At 36.2% G+C, this 25,321-nt stretch overlaps 1 protein-coding gene across 1 annotated transcript; it reads right to left on the bottom strand.

Moving 5' to 3' along the window:
• Positions 1 to 493: 493 nt before the first annotated feature.
• On the bottom strand, positions 494 to 24,711 carry tulp1b (TUB like protein 1b). The gene is made up of 14 exons (XM_073954861.1): positions 24,494 to 24,711; positions 23,921 to 24,007; positions 17,811 to 17,944; positions 17,622 to 17,726; positions 15,684 to 15,821; positions 14,929 to 15,039; positions 14,705 to 14,845; positions 11,462 to 11,547; positions 9,080 to 9,247; positions 6,414 to 6,526; positions 5,548 to 5,656; positions 5,354 to 5,452; positions 4,061 to 4,232; positions 494 to 1,005 (listed from the first exon to the last, which is right to left on the bottom strand). The coding sequence occupies exons 1-14, from the start codon at positions 24,709 to 24,711 to the stop codon at positions 872 to 874; spliced, it is 1,815 nt and encodes a 604-aa protein (XP_073810962.1). The 3' UTR covers positions 494 to 871.
• Between the last annotated feature and the right edge of the window lie 610 nt (positions 24,712 to 25,321).

Raw genomic sequence — 25,321 nt, 5'->3', positions numbered from 1 at the left:
GACTAATTGACTGACCAACCCTCATCCTTCCTTAAACCCAACCAATAGTTTTTTCAAAAGCACCGATTGACCAGCACCACTTCCCTAAACCCAACCGACAAGTGTTTTCAAAAGCAATGCAGAAAAAGAAAAGCCCTTGCCTGAATTTTACCACGTTTTTAGATTTTACCACATTCTCACCCTGTTATTTACTTGTTTTTTTGGCTTCAGTTTTTGTCTTACATGCTTTCTGGAACCGCTCTTCGCTGAACTCAAAACCCGTCATCGTGGTCAACTGCTCTCTGCATCTCAAGTCTGCCGGTGTACATGGCGAGCTACTGGACAAACTAGTAACAGCAGGAAAGCCGTCCATGTGGAGGTAAGTGGTCAGCTGGTTAGCGCGAAAAGAAACGGCGTTATACCGCCCCGTAGCGTTCGTTTTAGAAACAAAATGCAGCCTTGCATATTTCTGGCTACATAATTTGTGATCTCCAGAAATGTATATAGGGCTACATTTTCAGAATAAGCCTATGTTGCTGCAATCTTTCAGTGTACTGATATGAAACCGGACACAAAACATGCCGGAACTACTTTAGCTGTGCATTCATCTGAAAATGACTGCAAAATTTAGAATGTTCATCAGCCAATCAGAACCAAGCATTCAATAGACCAGTAGTATTTGCTAAAAAAAAATTAAACACTGTCCCTTTTTCAATCACGCAATTAATCTAACGTGACCTTCCTCATCACCAGGGGTCATTTGCATCACAAATTAACCATTTCAATGCACCTTCTTTCTCCAGATCATCAATCCTTTCATTTCAGCCCATCCTAGAGGATATCAAAACTGCATGTGGAAAAAAAAAGATGCCAGCAGGACGTCATTAGATTTTTACTCGCAGGCAATTTTGCCGTCGAAGCTGGAGAGAGCGATGGCGAAGGCTTGTACGGCACACAGAGGATACCTGTAGTCCAGAGTGAAGGCGTCGTCTGCAATTCTCCCAAACTGCATCACAATGTAGTCCTCTGAAAAACACAGTAAAAGAGATTTACTTTACGGTAAGGGTTTATTAGGTATTGTTAGTTAATCTATTCACTAACATGAACAAACCATACACTTATGACTGTATATATACACATCTTTGTCAACACTGGTTAATGAAAATACAGCCATTAGCCCCTTTCACACATCCAGCCCTTTCCGGAAAATCATCATCAATTTTCCGGAAAGGTCTGTGTGTGAACAGGCCATTTTTGAAAATACCGGTAAATTCGTTCAGAAATTTTCCAGAAAGAGAAGTTGTAAGATTACCGGTAATTTCCCAGAATGCTTCTGTGTGTGAACGCAGAAGGAAAATTGTCGGAAAAAGCGTGTTTAAGCTTAAAACATGCTGACGCAAGACATCTACTCCAGCCAATCAGAACAGTCAGATGAATTCACATCCGTGCTGTTTATGAAAATAAAAGCCTTTGAATATTTTTCCAGATAACTCAGATAATGTTTTTATGTTCCTTCTTAATGCCAACTGTGTAAATAATTACCTATAAAATGTTTATGATAAACCGCTGTTTGTTTATCTTCACTGTTTCAGTTGCTTGACGTGTGTACAAGTGAAGGAGCCGGTGAGCGCCAGCACACACACATACGTATATTATGAACATCTCGATATGTGAAAGTGTTCCTCCATTTGCTTTTATATAAGTTGTTCACAATACTTATCCATCCACATGATTTGTTATGTAGTCAATGTCTCAATGTCTGTTTAGATGTCTCACATAGCAGCTGCATAAATGATAAAGCTTTCAATAAAAGTGAAATCGCCAGACCACTTCTACACAAAACAAAAACGCCTGACCCCTTCCTGTTTACAAATACACACGCAGCCGTTTATAGGTCGTCTGGATGATGATGTCAGAATTTACCGTTATTTTGGAATGGATGTGAGAATGGTCTTTTCCGGAAAAATTCTGGAACGTCCGTGCCTGTGTGAACAGCGCTTTTTTTTATTTACTGGTAAAGTCGTTCCAAAAATTTTCCAGATATTTACTGGTTTTTACCAAGATGGTTCTTGTTAACCCACAATGTATTAACTAATGTTAACTTTAAATTTGAATAATACATTATTGAATGTTGAACTATGATTAATTAATAATAAACAAATATTGTTCATTCCTAGTTCAGGTTATTCATTTCTATTTACATTGACTAACATTATCTGGGACATTCGATTCTGACTGGTCAGTCGCAACATTACAAGGTATGTCATGCTGAGATAACAACCGCTAAATAACGCAGACTCATCCGGGAACTTTTTTAATCATTTTGACCCTCAGTGAGGCGACACGGTGGAACAGTGGGTAGCGCTCTAACCTCACAGCAAGACGGTTGCTGGTTTGAGCCTCGGCTGGGTCAGTTGGCATTTCAGTGTGGAGTTTGCATGTTCTCCCCGTGTTGGCTCCGGTTTTCGTCCGGTTGCTCCGGTTCCCCCCACAAGTCCAAAGACATGCTGTACAGGGGAATTGGGTAGGCTAAATTGTCCATGTATGTGTGTGAATGATAATGTATTGGTGTTTCCCAGTGATGAGTTGCAGCTGGAAGGGCATCCGCTGGTTAAAACATGTGCTGGATAAGTTGGCGGTTCATTTCACTGTGGTGACCCCTGATTAATAAAGGGACTAAGCCGGATAGAAAATGAATGAATGAATGACCCTCAGTGAATACGTTCATTCTTATATTTACATTCACATTCATTTATATCTGCTTGTGTGTCAAGATGTGGTTTTTTACTTTTTGGTGCCATCTTGTGAATAAATAATACAGAGTCTAGTTTATTGTCCATTCAACTCATTTAGTTTCTGTTAGCTTTGTGTTTTTAACTGTTTGGCACCATCTTGTGACTGAATAATGCGCAGGTTAGTGTATACTCCATCAGTTGTTTTTGTTTCTGTCAGCTTTGCATTTAATTAAAGAATTATTAATAAACTATTATGGCTCAGAACAATGTTTGTGGTTGTTTTTGCAGAATAAAGGCCTTCAGTCATATTCAACAGTGCTCTGTTTTGTGTTTTGGCTGCTGATAAACCTGTCGGGCTTTATTCTGTGACAACAGCCGCCTGAATGTATTTTATACCTAACTTACAGTTGCTTATAAAACATTAATGCAATTTACGTCTTAAAACTGAAACTTAAATGCATTTTCATTCACTCATAAAATAAAATAAATATTGCATAAAAAATAAGTTCAAGCTGACGTATTAAAAATACTCAAAATAAAGGAATAAAAAACTGGAATAAAGAAAGACTGAAATATAATTAAAATAAATATTGCATAAAAATAGGTTTAAGCTGGCGGATTTTAAAAATAGTCAAAATTAAGAAAAAATGTGAACTTAAATAAAAAAATGAATGAAATAATACAAATATTGCACGAAAAATAGATTTAAGTTGACGTATTAAAAATATAAAAAATGAAGATAATTGACTGGAATAAAAAAAGACTGAAATAAAATGTAATAAATATTGCACAAAAAGTAGGTTTAAGCTGACATTAAAGTGCTAAAAATGAAGGAAAAAATTTATGTGAATAAAAAAAATTGTACAAAAAAAACAATGAGTAATACTTAAAATTCCTAAAAATAAAACAAAAAATAAAACTGAAATAAAAAAATTACTGAAAAAAGTTTATAAAATATTGCACAAAAAGTAGGTTTAAGCTGAGGTATCAAAAAATACTCAAAATAAAGGGGAAAAAATTACTGGAATAAAACATTGCTGAAAAAAAATAAATATTGCACAAAAAATAGGTTTATTACTATTAAACTGGTGTATTAAAGTACTCACATTAAAGGGAAAAATTAAACTGTAGTAAAAAAATGACTGAAATAAAATAACTAATATTGCACAAAAAAGGCTTCAAGCTGATGCTATAAAAATATTTAAAATAAATAGAAAATTGATTAAAGCGGGATAAAAAAATTACTCAAAAAACAAACAAACACACACACAAAAAGCAAGGTTAGCTAATGCAAATGTTTTAGAGCAACATTAAGAGCTCTGCAGAGATGGAGTTGAGTTACTTACGGTCTTTGTTATGGACAATCTGAAAGTTTTTGATGGAGGCCTGTGTGACTCTGCCATTAAAGTTCAGCACATGTGAAGCGGTTTCTTCATTCCACACTGGCGTCTTATTGCGCAGCTCTATCAGATTTTCCATATTTCTGTTTTGATGTCTAACGAGGAGGCCATCGTTTTCCTGTTGGGAAGCAGTGCATTCAGTTTTCATTAAAAAGGAAAAATACAAACAACATCACACACATTTTTCACTATTGCTTTGCAGAATAAAATGTATAAATAAATAAAAATAATAATATTATAATAAAAATTAATAAATCTGTGGATTTATGCAGAATGATTTTGAGAGTGTAGAAGCTGAAAAACTAATACATAAGATTAAAAACTGAATTAGCAGGCCTCTCACATAATACATTCACTAAAAGACAGAAAATATTACTTTACAAATTGTATTGTAAATAAGTTACCTAATCATTTGCATATTATTCAATAATAATAGTTATAATAATAATAATAATAATAATAATAATAATACATTTAATCATCATCATCATCATCATCATCATCATCATACTGAAATTAATATAAAAACTGAATAAATAAATATTTAAGCATTCTCATAAATAAAGTAATAATTTTTTTATAAATATTAAAATATATAATAAATAATAAAATATAATAAAATTTAATTAAATAAATAAAATTTAATTAAATACAATTACAATAAAATAAAACAACAATAAATTAAATAAAAGATAATACATAATAAATAATCAAATAATTAATAAATAATAATTTATAATGAATAAATTAAATTAAAAATATATAATTAAAAACTAATAAATCATAAATAATAAGTAATTAAATTAAATTAAATTAAATTAAATTAAATATCTGCGATTTCCTTGGGAGCAGATTCCTTGTGGGTATACACATATTATTTAAAATATATTATTACATTTCTTTAATGTCATTTAAATATAAATAATAAAATTAAATTAAATAACTAACATTTAATTAAATACAATAAAAATAAAATAAAACAAAATTAAATAAAAAATAATAGATAATAAATAATAAATATTATTAATTAATAATTAATAATTAATAAATAAAATAATAATAATTCATAAATAATTAAATTAAATTAAATTAAATTAAATTAAATTAAATTAAATTAAATTAAATTAAATTAAATTAAATACAAAAATAATGGGCTCAAATATCTGCAATTTCCTTAGAAGCAGATTCCGTATGGGTGTATACATATTATATAAAATATATTACTAAAGTTTTACTTACACTACGTGGTCGTATGGGGACTCGATCGCCATCTTTGTTCATGCCAGGTATTACTATAATCATTCTCCTCGGCCCTTTCATGCCCAAAACATTTGTTTCCTAAAGCCACAATACAATACGAAATTAATATTATGACAAATAACACACACACACAGAGTAATGTATAAGTGCTCTAGTGTATATGATTGTCTTACGTAGATGATGGCTGCTAATTCCTGCCGTGCGTTAGACATGTCCGGCAGAGCTCTGTCCGGATGCAGTGCATTATCAAACACAGTGAATTTTGTTCCCATCAGATTTGACCTGAAATAAAAAAGCAAATATCATCGAATTGATGTGCAATAAACCTATAAGCAAGCAAAGAGCAGGTTAAAATAGGCTCAGTGGTTAGCACTGTCGCCTCACAGCCAGAAGTTCGCTGGTTCGAGTGCTGGCTGAGGTCAGTTGGCATTTCAGTGGGTTTCCTCCGGGTGCTCCTGTTTCCCCCACAGTCCAAACACAAGCGCTATAGGTGAATTGAATAATCTAAATTGGCCGTAGTGTATATGTGTGAATGGGTGTGCATGGATGTTTCCCACCCTGCTGAAAAATCCAGCTTAAACCAGCCTAGGCTGGTTGACTGGTTTTAGCTGGTCGACCAGGCTGGTTTTAGAGGGGTTTTGGCCATTTCCAGGCTGGTTTCCATGACCAGCTAAATCCAGCTAAAACCAGCTTGACCAGCCTGGTGTAAGCTGGACATAGCTGGTTTTGGCTGGGCTCCCAGCCTGGCTAGGCTAGTCAAGCTGGTTTTAGCTGGTCTTCTCCCAGCCTGACCAGCTAAAACCAGGCTGGAAATGGCTGGAAACCAGCCTGGAAATGGCCAAAACCCCTCTAAAACCAGCCTGGTCGACCAGCTAAAATCAGCCAACCAGCCTAGGCTGGTTTAAGATGGTTTTTTCAGTTAGGCAGTAATGGGTTGCAGCTGGAAGGGCATCTGCTGTGTAAAACATATGCTGGCTGAAAAAGCTCTAGCTGTCCATTTAGACCATTGTGCTAATGGCAACGTTGAGCACTCACTGACCTGAGCTTCCCAACAAAGTTTTCTCCTCCTCTGGAAAGGTCAGTGGGGTCGATGGAGATCAGGTAGTTTGAGGTTGTGCTTTTTTTCCTCTTCCTTCCCGCTAACAGAAACACCTGGATGTAGGATGGACATCAGAACAACAGGGTACATTAGCATTAGCATTATTTGAGACTAAAAAGCACAATTTAACCAAATGTTAGCTCGTGTTCGGTCAGTTTGAAATGTTCTATTGTTGCTTAAAAGCAGTTCATTTTTTAAAAGCCATTTTAAGGTCAAAATTATTAGCGCCTTTTTTTCGACTGTCTACAGAGCAAACCATTGTTATACAATAACTTGCCAAATTACCCTAACCTGACCTAATTAACCTTGCCTAATTAGTTAACCTAATTAATCTAGTTAAGCCTTTAAATGTCACTTTAAGCTGTAAAGAAGTGTGTTAAAATATCTAGTCTAATATTATTTACTGTCATCATGGCAAAGATAAAATAAATCAGTTATTAGAAATGAGTCAATAAAACTATTATGATTGGAAATGTGTTGAAAAAAAATCTCTGTTAAACAGAAATTGGAGAAAAAAAATAAGCAGGGGGGGCAATAATTCTGACTTCAACAGAACAGGTAGTTTGAGGTTGTGCTTTTTTTCCTCTTCCTTCCCGCTAACAGAAACACCTGGATGTAGGATGGACATCAGAACAACAGGTTACATTAGCATTAGCATTATTTGAGACTAAAAAGCACAATTTAACCAAATGTTAGCTCGTGTTCGGTCAGTTTGAAATGTTCTATTGTTGCTTAAAAGCAGTTCATTTTTTAAAAGCCATTTTAAGGTCAAAATTATTAGCCCCTTTTTTTCGACTGTCTACAGAGCAAACCATTGTTATACAATAACTTGCCTAATTACCCTAACCTGACCTAATTAACCTTGCCTAATTAGTTAACCTAATTAATCTAGTTAAGCCTTTAAATGTCTCTTTAAGCTGTATAGAAGTGTGTTAAAATATATAGTCAAATATTATTTACTGTCATCATGGCAAAGATAAAATAAATCAGTTATTAGAAATGAGTCAATAAAACTATTATGATTGGAAATGTGTTGAAAAAATCTGTTAAACAGAAATTGGGGGAAAAAAATAAGCAGGGGGGCAATAATTCTGACTTTAACCATTAACATATATAACAAAAGCTTTTAGATTCAGTACAAGCTAAGTGCTACAGTATCAACACTTTCTGTGACAGCTCAACCCCATAATAGTTTGTTTAAAGGACATAAAAATAACCAAAGACTTAAAATGGAGGTCTATGAGAAATAAAGTTTTAATAACATTAATCTTCATTCTTTTACCTTCGGCTTAATCCCTTATTTACTAGGGGAATGAACCAATAACTATTCCAGTATATGTTTTACGCAGCGGAAGCCCTTCAACCCGCAACTCAATACTGGGAAACACCCATATACTCTCATTCACACACACACACACTTAGTTCATCCAATTCACCTATAGCGCATGTGTTTGGACTGTAGGGGAAACCGGAGCACCCGGAAGAAACTTACATCAACATGGGGAGAACATGCAAACACAGAAATGCCAACTGGCGCAGCCAGGACCTTCATGCTGTGAGGTGACAGTGCTGACCACTGAGCTACCATGCTGCCCATATAACAGCAACATGCAGTTCGCAATTTTGGTAAAGTAATATTCAGTCATTCATTCATTTTCTTGTCGGCTTAGTCCCTTTATTAATCTGGGGTCGCCACAGCGAAATGAACCGCCAACTTATCAAGCATATGTTTTACGCAACGGATGCTCTTCCAGCTGCAACCCATCACTGGGAAAGGTAAAGTAATAATATATAATAATCATTCTTCATCACAAAAATATAAATCATCTAAATCAGTGGTTCTCAACCTGTGGTACGTGTACCACTAGTGGTACGCAGGCTTCCTTCTAGTGGTACGCGGAGGAATGAAATATGTCATGTACATGCTACACACATTTCAAAATTTATCAAAAATGATGTATATAATATGCGATATATGACATATAGCCTATATTTCTGAGGTAATCTGCCACGTTTTTTTTAACTGTGCAGAGTTGTAGCTGCTTTACTGGGCCTACTACGCTAATGTATTTCAATACTGCTCATTTTGGTGGTACTTGGAGAGACAATTTTTTTCTGAGGTGGTACTTGATGAAAAAAGTTTGAGAACCACTGATGTAAATCATCCGAATATTAAAATGTGCTTTTCAGTGCAACACTTCTAAATCATTTTTTAGTAATTTGCATCCAACTCAAATGTAAAAGTTATACACTACTGTTCAAAAGCATGAGGCCAGTAAGGTCAGTAAATCAAAATATTCAGTGAAGACATAATAATGTTAACATATACAAATATACAAAACCCGAAAATTACTATGTAAAACAGCACTTACTACAGTGTGAAGCTTTTCTTATAATAATATTTCTAGAGCAAATCAACATAATGAAAGTATTTTTTGTAAGACCACGTCACACTGCTGGAACAGACTACATCTTAAAACATTAAAATAGAAGATGAAATTGCACAGTTTTCTTCTGATTTCAATGTATTGCTGATGAAACCGATACAGCCTAAAAGACTTCTGAAAAATGTGCATGTATAAAAAAAACTGAAGATTTCGTCGTACTTTCTTCTCGTTGTCCAGATGCAGGTAGTATGTTGGGTAAAGGCCTTTGTCCATCCCTCTCTTGTCACGGGTCACTTTGCACTTCACTGTGACTCCTTGTTCTGCAGGTTGAAGCACAAACTCCTCCAGATTGTTAAACTCGATGACTGGAGAAGGTGCTCGCTCCTCCTTCAGAGGAATAAGACAAAAAATACATTTACTGTTGAGTAGGGATGGCTGACGTGAAACTGATGTTTCGACACAGTGTCGAGATCCCGAAGCGCAAGTGTTTCGAAACACTGCACCGAAGCATGATCTGAAGTACCCAAGTCACGTGACTAAAGTGTTTCGAAACACCTGGTCATGTGACTAAAGCGATTCAAAGCATCGATCAGCTTAAAAACGTTTCGAGACCTGACGAATCCTCATTTGATTGACAAGGTCATCAAATAATCTCTGACTTATATGGCTTAGAGGACTGTGTGTTTGCTAATTGATTTTATGCTTTGCATGATGTTTTGGGTTCGAATCCCGACTTGTACAAATACTCTGAAATCATGGTTTTATGTATTTTAATCATGTTTCTGTTTTGTGCAGCCTAAATAGGATACAGCTGCAGTTACGCCATCAATTTAGCATCATTTTTGTAACACTGTAAAACAATAATAAATATTTTTACAGTATGGTTGGGTTTAGGGTTTGGGTAGACATTAATAAAATACAATAAATGGGAAATTTAATGAATAATATAAATAATTCTTGATAACTTCAGGCCCCCGTTTTTGATCTAGCAACAACCATGTTTTAAGACAAAAACGACATATTTATTCACAAATTGTTCATTCGGATATCAGACCAATGTTGAAACAAAACGATACAAGAGCAAAGCATTACCAATTGGTATTAAAGCATTTCAAAACAACTGCGACAGCCTGGCTTCGAAATCTACTAACCCCGCATGGAACTCTGACTCCTTAACCACTGTACTATGTTACTTGAAGGATCAAACATTCAAAGTTGGGTTTAATGCCTTAATTTGTTCAACTGTTCTTTGCTGAAGGTGTTTCAGTGCAATACATAAAAAATTACCACTAGATTCCACTGTAGAGTGGGGTTTCGAAACGTTTCGAAGCTTCGACACATTTGCTTCGACTGTTTCAGTGTTTCACGAAGCCTCGCTTTGCCCACCACTACTGTTGAGAAGTTTTGTGTTCCTACACTGCAAACTCATAGTGTCACACCCCTATTCAGATTATGGTACACTCCAATCTCCTCTCATTCAATCTCTGGCCAATCAGGACTGCCTCAAGGGCTTTATTAACAGCACCTGTGCCCACAGTTTACTATTTTCTGGCAGCACATGGCTGAACTTGAATTTGATTTCCTTTGTTTTCCTGTGTGTGCGCGTATTTGACCATGTAAATGGCTTTTGTATGATTTAAGTTGACTTAAGTGCTCATGTTTGCCATAGTTCTGTTTAGTTATGTACTTTGTTTGTTGGTAAACTGAAGCATTTGTATTTCTGTTATTTCCTTACTGATTACTGACACCTAAGCTGCGTCCCAAATGGCACACTACACTATGCACTAATGCAATAAGTACTTAAGCACTTACACACTTAACAGGATAGTACATGTATGTAGTGGTGTCCCAAATGATAGTTTTTTTTACTAAGCGGAAATTCAAACCGTTTCCCTAATGACGTTTGACGGTTGCCAAATCGGTGAAATAAACGACCGAATTATCAAATAATACCTGCTGGAGTATTGCCGCATTCACGATAGGGAGGCGCTATAATCACTCGTATGAGAATTTTTCTTTCACCATCCAAAATAAATCAAGTTATTCAACATGTTCGTCCGATAGCTCCGCCCCTTCCGCTACGTAAGCAAACGTGCGGTCGTTGAGTGCATGAAGTGTCCATCATTACACACTTCATTTTAGCGGCTGAATGAGTGCATCATCCGGGTAATTAAAGTGCACTTATTAGTTTTCAGTGTGAACACACTACTTACACTATTTATACTACAAAATGGGGTAGAATAGTGCATAAGTATGCGATTTGGGACGCAGCTTTTGTATTTCTGATATTTCCTTGCAGAAAACCACACACGCATACACACACACACACACACACACACACACGCATACATACCTTTCCTACTGAGTACAAATCCTTGTCAATGCTAATAAACACAACTAGATGGAGTGACTAGACTGGACCTCTGTTCTTACCGACAGCACCAATGGCTTCAAGCTAGCTACCTAAACGATTTCCCTCCTAACTCCTTTACCCTGGTGACCTTGTATCACCCAAAATAAATATTTACTTTGCAGTTACTAGTGTAAATCATAAAGAATTTATGCCGCAGTCTTCATACTGTGGTAACATGATGAATTCACCTTTTTGCCTTTTTTCCCTTTGCCCTTTTTCTTTTTCTGCGTCACTTCTGAATCAGAGTCTTCAGTCTCTTCCGCTTTTGCAGAACCTAAGGGGGCAAACCAAAAATGTAAAAAAAAAACTATTCGTATGTATTTGATTCCTAAAATGATAGTGCAGAGTTTTTGTATGTGTTAGGGTTTGTGACCAGTGAGATTTGTGAGCATTGTTTGCTTTGTTCTTTTGAGTCACTTTTGTTCTACTGGCTTGTTTGACCTCTTGGCCTGATGACATTTTTGGATTTTTGGATTGTCCCTCAAATGTGGTTGCTTGTTCTCTAAATAGTTTGTAAATAGTGTATATAATATTGGGATTTAAGGAGTCTAACGCCATTTTATTTGTAAAACCTTTTGATCTCTGTTTTTGTGTTAGGTAGTTAGGATAGTTAATTGTATTTTCTTTCATCTTAATCGGGTAGAAGTTTAAAATAAAGGAATTTTTGTTTGTTATTTTGTCCTTGTCAGGTCCCGAATTCAACCCCCTCAGATTTGGTTTCATATTTTCTTTGTCTTGTTTTTCCTGTTGTGCACCTTCCCTAAACGGTGCGTGATAACAGTAGGTTCCTTTAATCTTTTATTTTTATTTTTTTTTATGCTATTACAGAATAAAACTACTTAAACTGAAAGAAATGTATGCAACATGTTAAAAAAAATAGTTTAAAATCTGCTAATGCTACATCATTGTTTGGATCATGATTAAAAATCTGTGTTTGCCACTAATAAAAATGCCCTTTTTTTAAATATATGAAGAGATTTATTTTGTGTTCATTAATTTGTGGTTTATTTAAAAATTACATATAAATAATTGCATTTATTATACATATATAAATTTTACAAAGAAATTTACAGGAATAATCTAATTTAAAAATGTCATAATAGTGCAATACTTTAAATCTTAGTCATTCATTTTTCTTCGGCTTTAGTCCCTTTATTCATCAGGAGTTGCCACAGCGGAATGAACCACCAATTTATCCAGCATATGTATTACACAGCGGATGCCCTTTCAGCTGCAACCCAGTACTGGGAAACATCCCTACACACTCACATTCACACACATATGGCCAATTTAGTTACATCATTCTATAGCGCATGTCTTTTGACTGTGGGGGAAACCGAAGCACCCTGAGGAAACCCACACCAAAACGGGGAGAACAAGCAAACTCCACACAGAAATGCCAACTGGCTCAGTTGTTACTCAAACCAGCGACTTTCTTGCTGTGAGGTGACAGTGCTGACCACTGAGCCACCATGCAGGCCCTGCTTTAAATCTCTTATTTAAAAAAAAAAATCATGAGAAATTCAAATCCCCAATTACATTATGAGTTTATAGGTCATGGACCTTTTTCACATTTCCTTTTCACATTTCATCATAGTTGGTAAACTTAGAGGGCAGTGAATAAGAAAGTATAACAAATAATGTTTTTGTATTTATATTTGCTTAAATAATAAAAGAAAAACTTAAGGATAGTGTTATCAAGACTTTCAAAAAAAGGAAAAACAATTGTGTGATACTATAATGTATAATTCTATAAATTAATTGTTTCTTTGGTGCACCGTGATGCAGATGTGGACAATTCAGCATCGGTTCAGTAATAATTATAACCGAATATTATGTAGTGACGTCATTTATCTCATGTGCGCTATTTCGTCGTAGCTTACTGGGCGAGGGAGGCGAGCACGAGTATTTACATCGCTCCAACTACTTAAGAACTAAGAAACTGTGGATAATTTGACTGCTTGTGTGTTTGCTAGATCAGTCTTTCAATGACATTTACAGCAGAAGCCCCTACTTCACTGCGATTGAGAGAATGAAAGTACTCCATTTTCTCTCTCTCTCCCTCAGTGGGCCTGTTTGACCTGCTGGCGTGACTTTTCCTCCCCTCTCAGCTGTTTTACAGCGATACCTCTGGATACAGACACGAGCGAGTGCCTGCAGAGTTTTCTCCACTGTGTCTATCATGGATCAGCTGTGATAGTCGCTGCCGCTTGACGCTTATCAGTGTCACTCATCTGTGAAGATCGCTGCGCGCAAGTGCCAATCGCAACCATTTTTGTTGAGGGTGTGACCAATCAAAGCGGTGTAAGAGAACTAGACAAGGATCAGAAAGCGAGCGGGATATTTGTTTATATCAGTTGCTATAAATGCTCGTGTTGTTCAAAGTTACAGTTTATATATCTGACTGTTTGTATTAAATGACAAAATTGTATTACAAATAGTATATAAATATATTCATACATTTTAGTACAAGAATTATGCTGTGAAGAAAATATAAAACTGTGTATGGAAAGCACCGTCAATGCACCGAGATATCGAATTGAACCGAGTCAATGGCATGATAATCGTAACCGAACCGTGACACCAGTATAGGTTCACAGCTCTAGTGATAATGGCAGCCAGAAGAGACATTGATGTCAAAATGACTGTCCTGCCCCCACAGACGCTGCATTAAGCTGCAGTCACACTGCACTTTTCGCCCCATAGACTTCCATTTATATGATTGCCAATGCGACAGACCGGAAAAGTGACAAGTTTTTAAGTGGCTGCATTGTAAGGTTCAAGCTTAGTGAACTCTGACCTGAATTACATGACTTTGTGAGACCAATCGAAGACTAAAAAATGACCTCTCTGTACAGAAATTTTAAATCTGGACCGATTGCTTACTTATTTTAATGCCTCGTGCCAAGGTCACACTGCGCTTTTCTCCCCATAGACTTCAATTCACACGAACATGAATTCGACAGACTGAAAACACAAGCTTGTGCGAAAAGTTTCGCAGTTTGCTGTATTGCAAAGTTCAAGCTTGGTGAACTCTGACCTGCAAAATTTCCTCACATGACTGCGTAAGACCAATAGAAGATCAAAACATGACCTCAGTATACAGAAATGTAAAATATGAACTAATCACTCGCGCTTTTTTTGTCCAATCATCTTGTTAAACCCGCCCCCTTTCGCAGCAGCATACGACAGAATTTCAAATGCTTAAACTCTAGTGTGACTGCGGCATCACAAACACCTCACATATTTCGTTTTTTGTAATTTGATGAATAGATGATATAATAGGAAGTATAACTTTATAAATGTACATGCATAAAAAAAATCTAAATCTTAAAAACTTTCAAGGATTAAAGATTTTGGTGTCCATTAAATTCATTATCGTTATGTTATGAAAAGAGTCCATTACGGGTTAATAAAGGACCAGGCCTTACTTTTGGTCTTTTTTGTCTTTTTGTCCTTGTCTTTGTCTCCTCCGGTCTGAAACATGGAGGCTGTGTTTGAGCTGCTCTTCTTCTTGGTCTTGCTAGTTTTGGTTTCGGGTTCGCTCTCTTCTTCACTCTCGGATTTGGCCGCTGCGTCAAGCCACATTATCAAACGCAAATAATATTCTGAATCATAAAACAGACACGCATAGAGAAAAGTTCTCAAACATTACCTTTCTTTTTACTCTTGGTTTCAGGCTTTTCTCCATTTATCTGAAACATGGAGGCGGGTTCCTTCTTCTTGGTTTTAGATTTTCCTTTACTGTCTGCATCCTCTTTGGCATCTTCATAATCAAATACAGTCAACAAACAATAAATCAATTTGATAGGTCAACTGTTGAACCAAAACTATCAATTCTGTCATTGTTTATTCACCCTTTACTTGTTTCAACCTTCATGAGATTCTGTCTACTGTTAAACACAAAAGAAGATATTTTGAAGAATGCTGGACACCTGTCCATTGACTTCCATAGTAGTTGTTTTTTCTATGGAAGTCAATGGTCAATGGTTTTTCTATGGAAGTCAAAAAAAAATTAAAATTTAATACTACTAATACTTCCCTTCTTAGACTTTACAGACCTGAAACTTGCCTTTAGTACTTATTCATTGTTGCTCTTAGTTGTGTAAATTGCTTCCTTGTCCTCATTTGTAAGTCGCTTTGGATAAAAGCGTCTGCTAAATGACTAAATGTAAATGGTTACAGGTTTTCAACTTTCTTTAAAATATCCTCTTTTGTGTTCAACAGAAGAAAAAAAATCACAAAGTAATGGAATCACATTAGTAGGTAATGAGTAAATTTAGATTTTTGAGGGAACTGTCCCTTTAAGACCAGGGACCAGATTTATTAAAGCACCAGATGCAACTATGGTAATGTGTATGCAAATTTACTAACACTATAATAAAAAAAAAAATAGGGCACTGAGCGCACCTTTTGATTTGGACTTCTTGTCTTTTTCTTTCTCTTTTTCCTTTGTATCGGAGCTTTCTTTTGCAGGCTTTTTCTTCGTCTTCTTTTGAGGAGTTGTCTCTCCATCATCTTCATCATCATCATCGTCATCTGTAGAACCTGTTTTTAATAGAGACATTTAATGTCAACAAGCGATTATTTTGATTTACATATAAATAAATATTTATATATAAATGCACACATGCATGCATGCATATATTTGAGAAAATGTTTATTTATATTTAGATATAAAATATATGTGTATACGGTGCATCCAGAAAGTATTCATAGCGCTTCACTTTTTCCACTTTTTGTTTATGTTACAGCCTTATTCCAAAATGGATGAAATTCATTTATTTCCTCAACATTCTACATGCAATACCCCATAATAACAATGTGGAAAAAGATTTCTTTAAATTGTTGCAAATTTATTAAAAAATAAAAAATCTGAAAAATCACCTGTACGTCAGTATTTACAGCCTTTGACGTGAAGCTCTAGATTTAGCTCAGGTACATTCTGTTTCCATTAATCGTTCTTGAGATGTTTCAACAGCTTCATTAGAGTTCACTTGTGGTCAGTTCACTTGATTGGACATGATTTGAAAAGGCACCTGTCTATATAAGGTCCCAGGGTTGACAGTGCATGTCAAAGCACAAACCAAGCATGAAGACAAAGGAATTGTCTGTAGACCTCTGCGACAGGATTGTCTCGAGGCACAAGGTTGGGGAAGGGTATAGAAAAATTTTCTGCTGCTCTGAAAGTTCCAATGAGCACAGCGGCCTCCATCATCCGTCAGTGGAAGATGTTCAACCACCAGGACGATTTCCAGAGTTGGTCGGCCATCTAAGCTGAGTGTTCTGGGGAGAAATAGCTTAGTCAGGGAGGTGATCAATAACCTGATGGTCACTCTGTCTGAACTAAAGCATTCCTCTCTGGAGAGAGGAGAACCTTACAGAAGCACAATCATCTGTGCAGCAATCCACCAATCAGCCCTGTATGGTAGAGTGTTCAGATGGAAGCCACTCCCCACCTGTAATTTGCCTAAAGGCATCTGAAGGACTCTCAAGCCATAGGAAACCAAATTCTCTGCTCTGATGAGACTAAAATTGAACTCTTTGGAGTGAATGCCAGGCGTTTACACATTTGGAGAAAACCAGGCAATGCTCATCACCAGGCTACTAACATCCCTACAGTGAAGCATGGTGGTGGCAGCATCATGCTGTGGGGATGTTTTTCAGCAGCAGTAACTGGAAGACTAGTCAGGATAGAGGGAAAGATGAATGCAGCAATGTACAGAGGCATCCTGAACGAAAACCTGCTTCAGAGTGCTCTTGACCTCAGACTGGGGTGACGGTTCATCTTCCAGCAGGACAATGACCCAAAGCACACCGCCAAAATAACAATGGAGTGGCTTCACAACAACTCGGTGAATTGGCAAAAAATCCCAAAGACAGGTGTGCCAAGCTTGTGGCATCATATTCAAAAAGACTTGAGGCTGTAATTGCTGCCAAAGGTGCATCAACAAAGTATTGAGCAAAGGCTGTGAATACTGATGTACAGGTGATTTTCCAGGTTTTTTATTTTTAATAAATTTGCAACAATTTCAAGAACTCTTTTTTTCACATTGTCAGTATGTGCTATTGTGTGTAGAATTTTGAGGAAGTAAATCAATTTAATCCATTTTGGAAAAATGTTGTAACATAAAAAATGTGGAAAAAGGGAAGCGCCATGAATACTTTACGGATGCACTGTATGATACAAATTATAAATAAAATTTAATTATCTCTGTAACCGAACAGTTTCTTTTTAATGCGCATATCACATATAATTCAAAGTATTAATCAATACTATAAATGAAGTGAATATTTGTCACTGAACATGCAACAGAACATTTGTGTTTTCATCAGTCAGTCACTTACTCTTTTTCTTCTTCGGGGCACTTTTGGCTTTCTTCTTGGTTTCCTTCTCCTTCTCTGTTGATTCCTTGTCCTTGTCTAGTTTCTTCTTCTTCGTCTTCTCTCCGTCTGCAGGTTATTAAGAGTGTGTGAGTGAGTGAGCATGTCAACACTGCTGTAATAAGACTGAAAATAAGATGAGCTCTGCATTACTCTGAGTGGCAGGACTGCTCTCTGTCGACTGGTCGCCGCTCTTCTTCATCTTTGTCTTCTTGGGTTTGGCATCACTTCCATTGGTCTCCGCTGGAATCGACTCAGGCTTCTTCTTTTTGGGCTTCTGCAGTAATCTAATGTGTGGAGTCAGAAAGTTTCATTATTGTAATAAACGTTAAACAAAAGCTATGACAAAAATAAGCAGATTTAAAAAGTTAGATAACTCACCAGTGTGGATAAAAGGGAAAGCAATGATTAGAAAAGAACATCACTGTCAGTGTTATTAAGCAATTCAAAAGCTTATTTTGCATATATTTTGCTTCAAACATCCATACCATATTCATCTGATATTAAGTATGTTATGCAGTACTGCTGAAATGTAATTTATGTAATTATTTTAATTGCTGTCAGTTATGCAAACAGCATTAAAAAACATTAGGTAACATATATATATATATATATCACACGAGTAGCAGTGTGATATGGCTGTATATCGGCACTGGTGGGAGGCGTGCGTTAGTGCCCTAACCAGTGCCGATACACAGCCATATCGCACTGCTACGAGTGTGATATTGCGTTCATACAACAGTTTGACGGCATAATTGTGTATATAAAAGCAAAATCAAACATGGAGAGTTTCAAAAACCCTTTTGTATGAGGAACTACTTTCTTCCACGCTGGATTCAAATCATAAGCTGACAGTTAAACAGTTGAGCAAGCATCTTTTAAACTTTAGATCTGTAGTGTCTGCTTTTTGCTGGTTGTATATGGGCGGAGTAATACACAAAGGGTAAAGAGCCTGTACGAGTGCTGATATTACTTAAATATATCACAGCTATCAGCCAATCAGAGTCAAGAACTGTTGTATATATATATATATAAAATATACATATATATATAAATATTTATACAACAGTTCTGTTTGGTTCTAGAATCTGATTGGTTGATAGCGGAGCGATATTCTGCCAGTACCAGCACTCGTATGCCTCTTCCCCCTTCACCTTTGCGAATTACTCTGCCCAACAACATAATGTACTTTAGGCTTTTTTAGTTGAGAATGTAGTTGTTTAGATTGCAACTACGCAGCTTGTCTATAAGAATAGTGCCTGTTTTTAAATATTTATAACATCTGAGAACCAGCACGCCGGCGGCCGTTAGCCTGACATGCTGAGCAAGGACGGTTGACTTTAGCCCCTTTCACACATACGGACCTTTCCGGAAAATTGCCGGCAATTTTCCGGAAAGGTTGTATGTGTGAACAGGTCCTTTTTGAAAATACCGGTAAATTCGTTCTGGCTATTTTCCGGAAAGAGAAGTTGTAACATTACCGGCAATTTGCCGGAATGCTGCGCTGTGTGAATGCAGATGGAAGATAGCCGTAATAAGCGAGTGCAAGTCTAGAACGTGCTGACGTGAGACGTCTGCTTTAGCCAATCACAACAGTCAGACGCATTTACGTCCGCGCGGTTTGTGAGAATAAAACCCTTTGAATATTTTTCCAGACACATTTAGTTGCTAGAAGTTAGTCAGATCACGTTTATATGTTCTTCTTAATGCCAACTGTGTAAATGATCATCGATGAGATGCTTATGATAAGCCGTTGTTTGTTTACCTTCAAGCTTTGCGTGTGCCTGTGAAACAGCCTGTGAGCGCCTGCACACGCACATATTATGAACATCTCGATATGTGAAAGTGATCCTGCGAAAGTTGTTCACAATATTGATCATCCACAGAGTTTGTGATGTAGTCAAATGTTTACAAACACAAGCGCAGCCGTTTAAAGCTCATTTGTGGTTAATGATGTCAGAATTTACCGGTATTTTGGAATGGATGTGTGAATGCTCTTTTCCGGAAAATTTCCGTAACGTCCTCGCCTGTGTGAACAGCGCTTTTTTGAATATACCGGTAAAGTCGTTCCGGAAATTTTCCAGATATTTACCGGTATCACTGTGTGAAAGGGGCTAATGTCCATACACAAGATTGTGACAAAGACCGCATGATAAGCCCTAAGTTAAAAACAGCGTCATTTCAAACTACAGCTGATCAAATCATTATTAAACAGGTAAACGACTTTCTAAGTCAATCTCTCTCTCTTTTGTATGTTGTGGTGCTGTATTTATACCATAGCAATATTGTGATCTCCTAATTGAAGAAATACTGGGAAATCTCTGTAGCATTTTCTGCCGTTCAGCCTAAAATGTCAGCAAAATCACCTGTTTTGTCATCACTTTCGATATTACGCTAGAGAATCATTCATAGACTAGCTCTTAAGTGACTTTGGTGAAATAGCAATGGCTTCTGCAAGAAAGTAGTTCCTTATACAAAATTCTCCGTGTTTGATTTTCTTTTTTGCACACTAGATTATGCCGTCGAACTGTTGTATAAACACAATATCACACTCATAGCACCGCGATGTGACTGTATATCATCACTGGTGGGACAACGCACAACGTTGTTGCCGATATACAGCCACATCAGCCACTCATGTGATATTGCTTATATATATAGATGGTTGGGCATTGTAACTGAAACGCCTGGTTTTAGAACACAATAATTTATTAGTATGGTGTAGGTAGGGCCTTCTTTTGCAGTTTATACAACATCAATTGATCTTGGGAATGACAGATACAAGTCCTGCACTGTGGCTAGAGGGATTTTGAGTCATTCTTCCTGCAGAATAGCGGCCAGGCCACTACTTGATTCTGATAGAGGAAAACGTTTCCTGATTCAATCCTTCAAAACATCCCAAAGTAGCTCAATAGTATTTGGATCTGGTGACTGTGCAGGCCAAGGGAGATGTTCAACTTCACTTTCATGTTTATCAAACCACTCTGCCACCAGTTTTGCTGTGTATATTAGTGCATTATTTTGTATATCACCCCTAATGTTGTGTGCATCGCAATATTTTTAGCAAAACGGTGCTATTTCTGCTAGTTAATCTTTCACACTCTTACTTGTGGAAGTGCAATCAATGAAGATTCTCCACCTGGCTCCTCAAATTTAGTCATGTGACCATAAGAGAATGAATAAGAGAGTGTTCATATACACTCTCTATATGTATGTACGTGTAATATGGATAATTTATAATCAAACAAATATGTAATCTACTATATATGCAGCAGTGTTTCCCCTAGGAGTTTTTTTAGCTGTGGCGGCAGGCCTCTTACACGGAACTTCCAACTACCTACGGCGTTGTTTTAATGACAAATGTCCTAAGTGCAGTATTGCAAGTCGAGATTGCAAATCCTCAAATATCCTCAAATATCCTCAAATGCGCCTCTGAAGTGCAGATTTTCTTGTGCGCTCTCAAATAAATCGTACAGCCCTGTCAGTCAGTCAGTCAGTCAGCCAGCATGTAGCCGTAAAGGTTTAAACAAATAAAGCACAGCACTACTACGATTATGGAAAAGTTTGCGCTGTTATAATTCACTTACATTTTAATACATTTTGGTGTGATTGTAGCCCACTATTTAAAAAAACAGTAGTAACTGAATGTTTTGAATGAGAAGCCGTAATGTAGCCGTGGCGGGAATGAATTTTGGTGTGGCACTCCTCCATGGAAGAAGGAATGTAGCGGAAACCATGATAAAGCATTCATTTTGAATGTATTTATAAATTATGTGTAAAACCTTTTTTTTTTTATCTGTATTAATTACATTTTGATCCATTTATCTTTATTACTATATATAAATAAATTGGTTACTTTACAAAAAGGTTCATTAGTTAATGTTAATTAATGCATTTACTAACATGAACAAACAATGAACAATACATCTACTACTGTATTTGTTCACGTTAGTTAACGTTAGTTAATGAAAATGGTGCATTAACTAATGTTAACAAGCATGGACTTGGATGTTAATAATGCATTAGTAAATGTTCAATTATGATTAATAAATGCTGTACATGTGTTGTTCATGATTAGTTCATGTTAGTAAATGCTAATGAACCTTATTGTAAAGTGTTACCAATAAATTTCTATAAAACAACCTATACACAATGATCTTTATATTTGTTATATATTGTCTCTCTATATATACTATATATATATATATATATATATATATATATATAGAGAGAGAGAGAGAGAGAGAGAGAGAGAGAGAGAGAGAGAGACATACACACACACAAATTAAAATTTGTATAAAGTGTTTGCACTAGTAAGTACAATATTAGTTTATGTATTCACTAACATGAACTAAGTATAACCAATACTTGTACAGCATTTATTAATCATAGTTTAATGCTTATTTATGCTTGTTAATGCACCGTGAGTTACCATGAACTAACATTGAATGACTGTATTTTCATTAACTAACACAAACAAACAGTGCAATAAATTATATTATTGTTACTTGTTTGTTCATGGTAGTAAATGCTTATTTAGTAAAATGTTAGTAAAAGCTTTACCGTATTGTAAAGTGTTAACAATATATTTAGAACAAGTATCATTTTCCAATATGTTTTTGAAGCATTAGAAACCTCCAAACCTAGATCTGCTGAACCAGTATCAATCATCTGCTGCATAATCACATTACACAACCTGTTCTGTTTCCTCAGATCGCTTCATTATTTATCTTTCAAGACAGTTTCCCACAAATATTAGTTAATTAACATCATCCACACACGTTGTAATGGTTCAGTTATAATAATGAATGCTCATTTGTTATCTTTTATATAGTGACATATAAAAACAACCCACTAGTTTTGACATTTCACTGTGCATCATAATTAAAAATGCATCCAAATCATCTATTTATTAGCATCTAATGATTAGCACTTGTTTCTGTAAGTGTCAGGCCATAGACAGTATCTTTAACCTAAGAGAAAAACAATGGAAGTCTATGTAATGTCCCCACTAAAATAGAAAAACAAACCTGTGAGAGAGAGAGAGAGAGAGTGTGTGTGTGTGTGTGTGTGTGTGTGTGTGTGTGTGTGTGTGTGTGTGTGTGTGTGTGTGAGATCCACTTAAGACGCAGCCAGAATAAGGCTATTAATACCGTCGCCTCAGTCAATCCCTGTCATGAGGTGTGGAGGAAAACACACACGTCGAAATAAACCGTGTGTGTTTGTAGGTCATCTTAATATCTACAAAATAAAGAGTTCTGGAAATTATATGGTATAAGGTTGTATTAGTTAATTTATTTACTAACGTGAACCAACAATACATTAATTACAGTGTTTATTAATCTTTGTTCATGTTAGTGAATGGAAATAAAATTCATTGTCAGTTAATGTTAACTCACAGTGCAATAACTAATGTTAACAAGCATGAATTAGTATTTTTATAACACATTAGTAAATGTTTAACAACCATTATTGAATTGTTCATTATTGGATCATATTAGTAAATACATTATCAACAATTAATGAAAGGTTGAAGTAAAGTCTGACCCATTATCTTTCAAGCTTGTGACTGCAGTTAGTAATTATTCCTGTTTAGCATATCAATTTGAAATAGCTAACATTTCTTACTAGTTGTTTCATTCCAAATACTAAAACTATGTACAAATATGTTAAATATCATCACAAGTAACATTAATATGTTAATATGTGTGTGTTTTGCATGGTTTAGGATCTGTAGAGCTACACATCGATGGATTTGCTCTTCAGTACTTGGACTCTCAGTAATGACTTTAAACCACACTGAACTGAGCTAAACTGAACTGAACTTAAACACTGAAAACTGAACTACCCTGATCCAGTTACTATGACCATTTATGTGAAGCTGCTTTGACACAATATACATTGTAAAAGCGCTATACAAATAAAGCTGAATTGAATTGAATTGTTTTACAACGTGTCTGTATTACAATCTCAACAATTTTTCACTAACCTTCCTGCTAGAAATGACCTCATCATAACTCACTAATAGACACGTGACATCATCAATCAGTATTATAATGACTGTAACTGTGTTTGTTAATGAGTAATGCAAATGAGATTCACTGAAATCTATTCTAGCTTTGCTAACCCTAACCACAACCTAAATTAACATGCCAAACAATCTCCAATGTCTTTTGGTGGGCTAATCAATGTTTAGATGGAAAGGTGCGCTAGTCATAAATAACAAAAAGAGATGTGGAATCCATCAATAAAGCCAAGCTCACCTTTTCAGCGGACATATCTGTTTCTTGAGGCTGTATCCAGTAAATGTGAAGGTGTTGCCGCTCGGGTGCTGTTGTGAAAGTGTGCAGCTTTACTCAATGAACCTCCATCAGCAGAAAGTGCTAAGCGGATTTGACCTACACTGACAGCCATCTGTTCAGTCCAGATCCGACACTGCCAACAGATCATCTGCTCATTAACCACAGCTTCTCATTAATAATGGGAGAATACACACTCAAACTATTACGTTTGTTGCTTGTTCAAAATACTTATTTAAAATTTGTTGATACAACATAATTATTAAGTTAAATTTATTAAAATAAATTACTTTTGGGACTTAAACTGTTAAAAAATTATTAGGTTAACTTAATTGATTTGTGTTGGGACAGTGTGAAGGAATTGTGTGGAACCGAGCATTTGTTTTTACAGTGCAAGGCATTCGTCAACAACAAGAAAAAAAAAAAGTTTTGGCTTTTGGATTTTTGTTCAAGCAACTTATTTAAAACGAGCTACAATTATTTATTTAAAATGAGCACAATTCTTGAGAATTTGGCTCCAGGTTGTTGTATCTGCACCATAAAGACAGCTGCTCCACCTCTTGTCTGTATGCAGACTCGTCACTGTTCCGGATGAGGCCGATAACAGTAGTGTCATCTGAAAACTTAAGGAGCTTGATGGAGTGGTTTTTGTGGTGCAGTTGTTGGTGAACAGGGAGAAGAGCAGTGGAGAGAGAACACATCCCTAGGGGGGCACCAGTGCTAATAATGCGGCTGTCTGATGTGATTTTGCCCATTCTAACTAGCTGTTGTCTATCTGTTAGAAAGCTGGTGATCCATTGACAGACAGAGATAGGAACAGAGAGCCGGGTCAGTTTGTAACTAGGAACAGAGAGCCGGATCAGTTTGTAAGACAGCTGAGTCAGTCTGTAAGAGAGCTGGGTCAGTTTGTAAACAGAAACGCCCAACGTAGGTGTTTCAATCAATCATTCAAAATCTAAACATGATCACAATATCAGGACATACAGAAAAACAATGAGAAAATCCACCAGAGGCAGCTGTCGACTGAATGACTGACTGACCCATCCTCCTTCATCAATAAAAACCCAACACATAGTGGCATAGTGGTCCTGAGGTAAATAAGTGATATCTCTGAACTTTAATAATAAATCTAAATAAAATGCTGCACTTCCCAAGTCCAGTCGCAATGACTTCTGGGACTTCCCAACCTATACTGTTTTCAAAAGCCTCGATTGACCCGCCCACTCACTTCCCTACACCCAACCAATAGTGTTTTCAAAAGCCTCGATTGACCCGCCCACTCACTTCCCTAAACCCAACCAATAGTGTTTTCACAAGCTTCGATTGACCCGCCCACTCACTTCCCTACACCCAACCAATAGTGTT

Source organism: Danio rerio, chromosome 6, assembly GCF_049306965.1.
Source record: "Danio rerio strain Tuebingen ecotype United States chromosome 6, GRCz12tu, whole genome shotgun sequence".
Lineage (NCBI taxonomy): Eukaryota > Metazoa > Chordata > Actinopteri > Cypriniformes > Danionidae > Danio > Danio rerio.
Note: the sequence above shows the minus strand (reverse complement) of the source record. Positions and strands in the feature narration are given on the sequence as shown.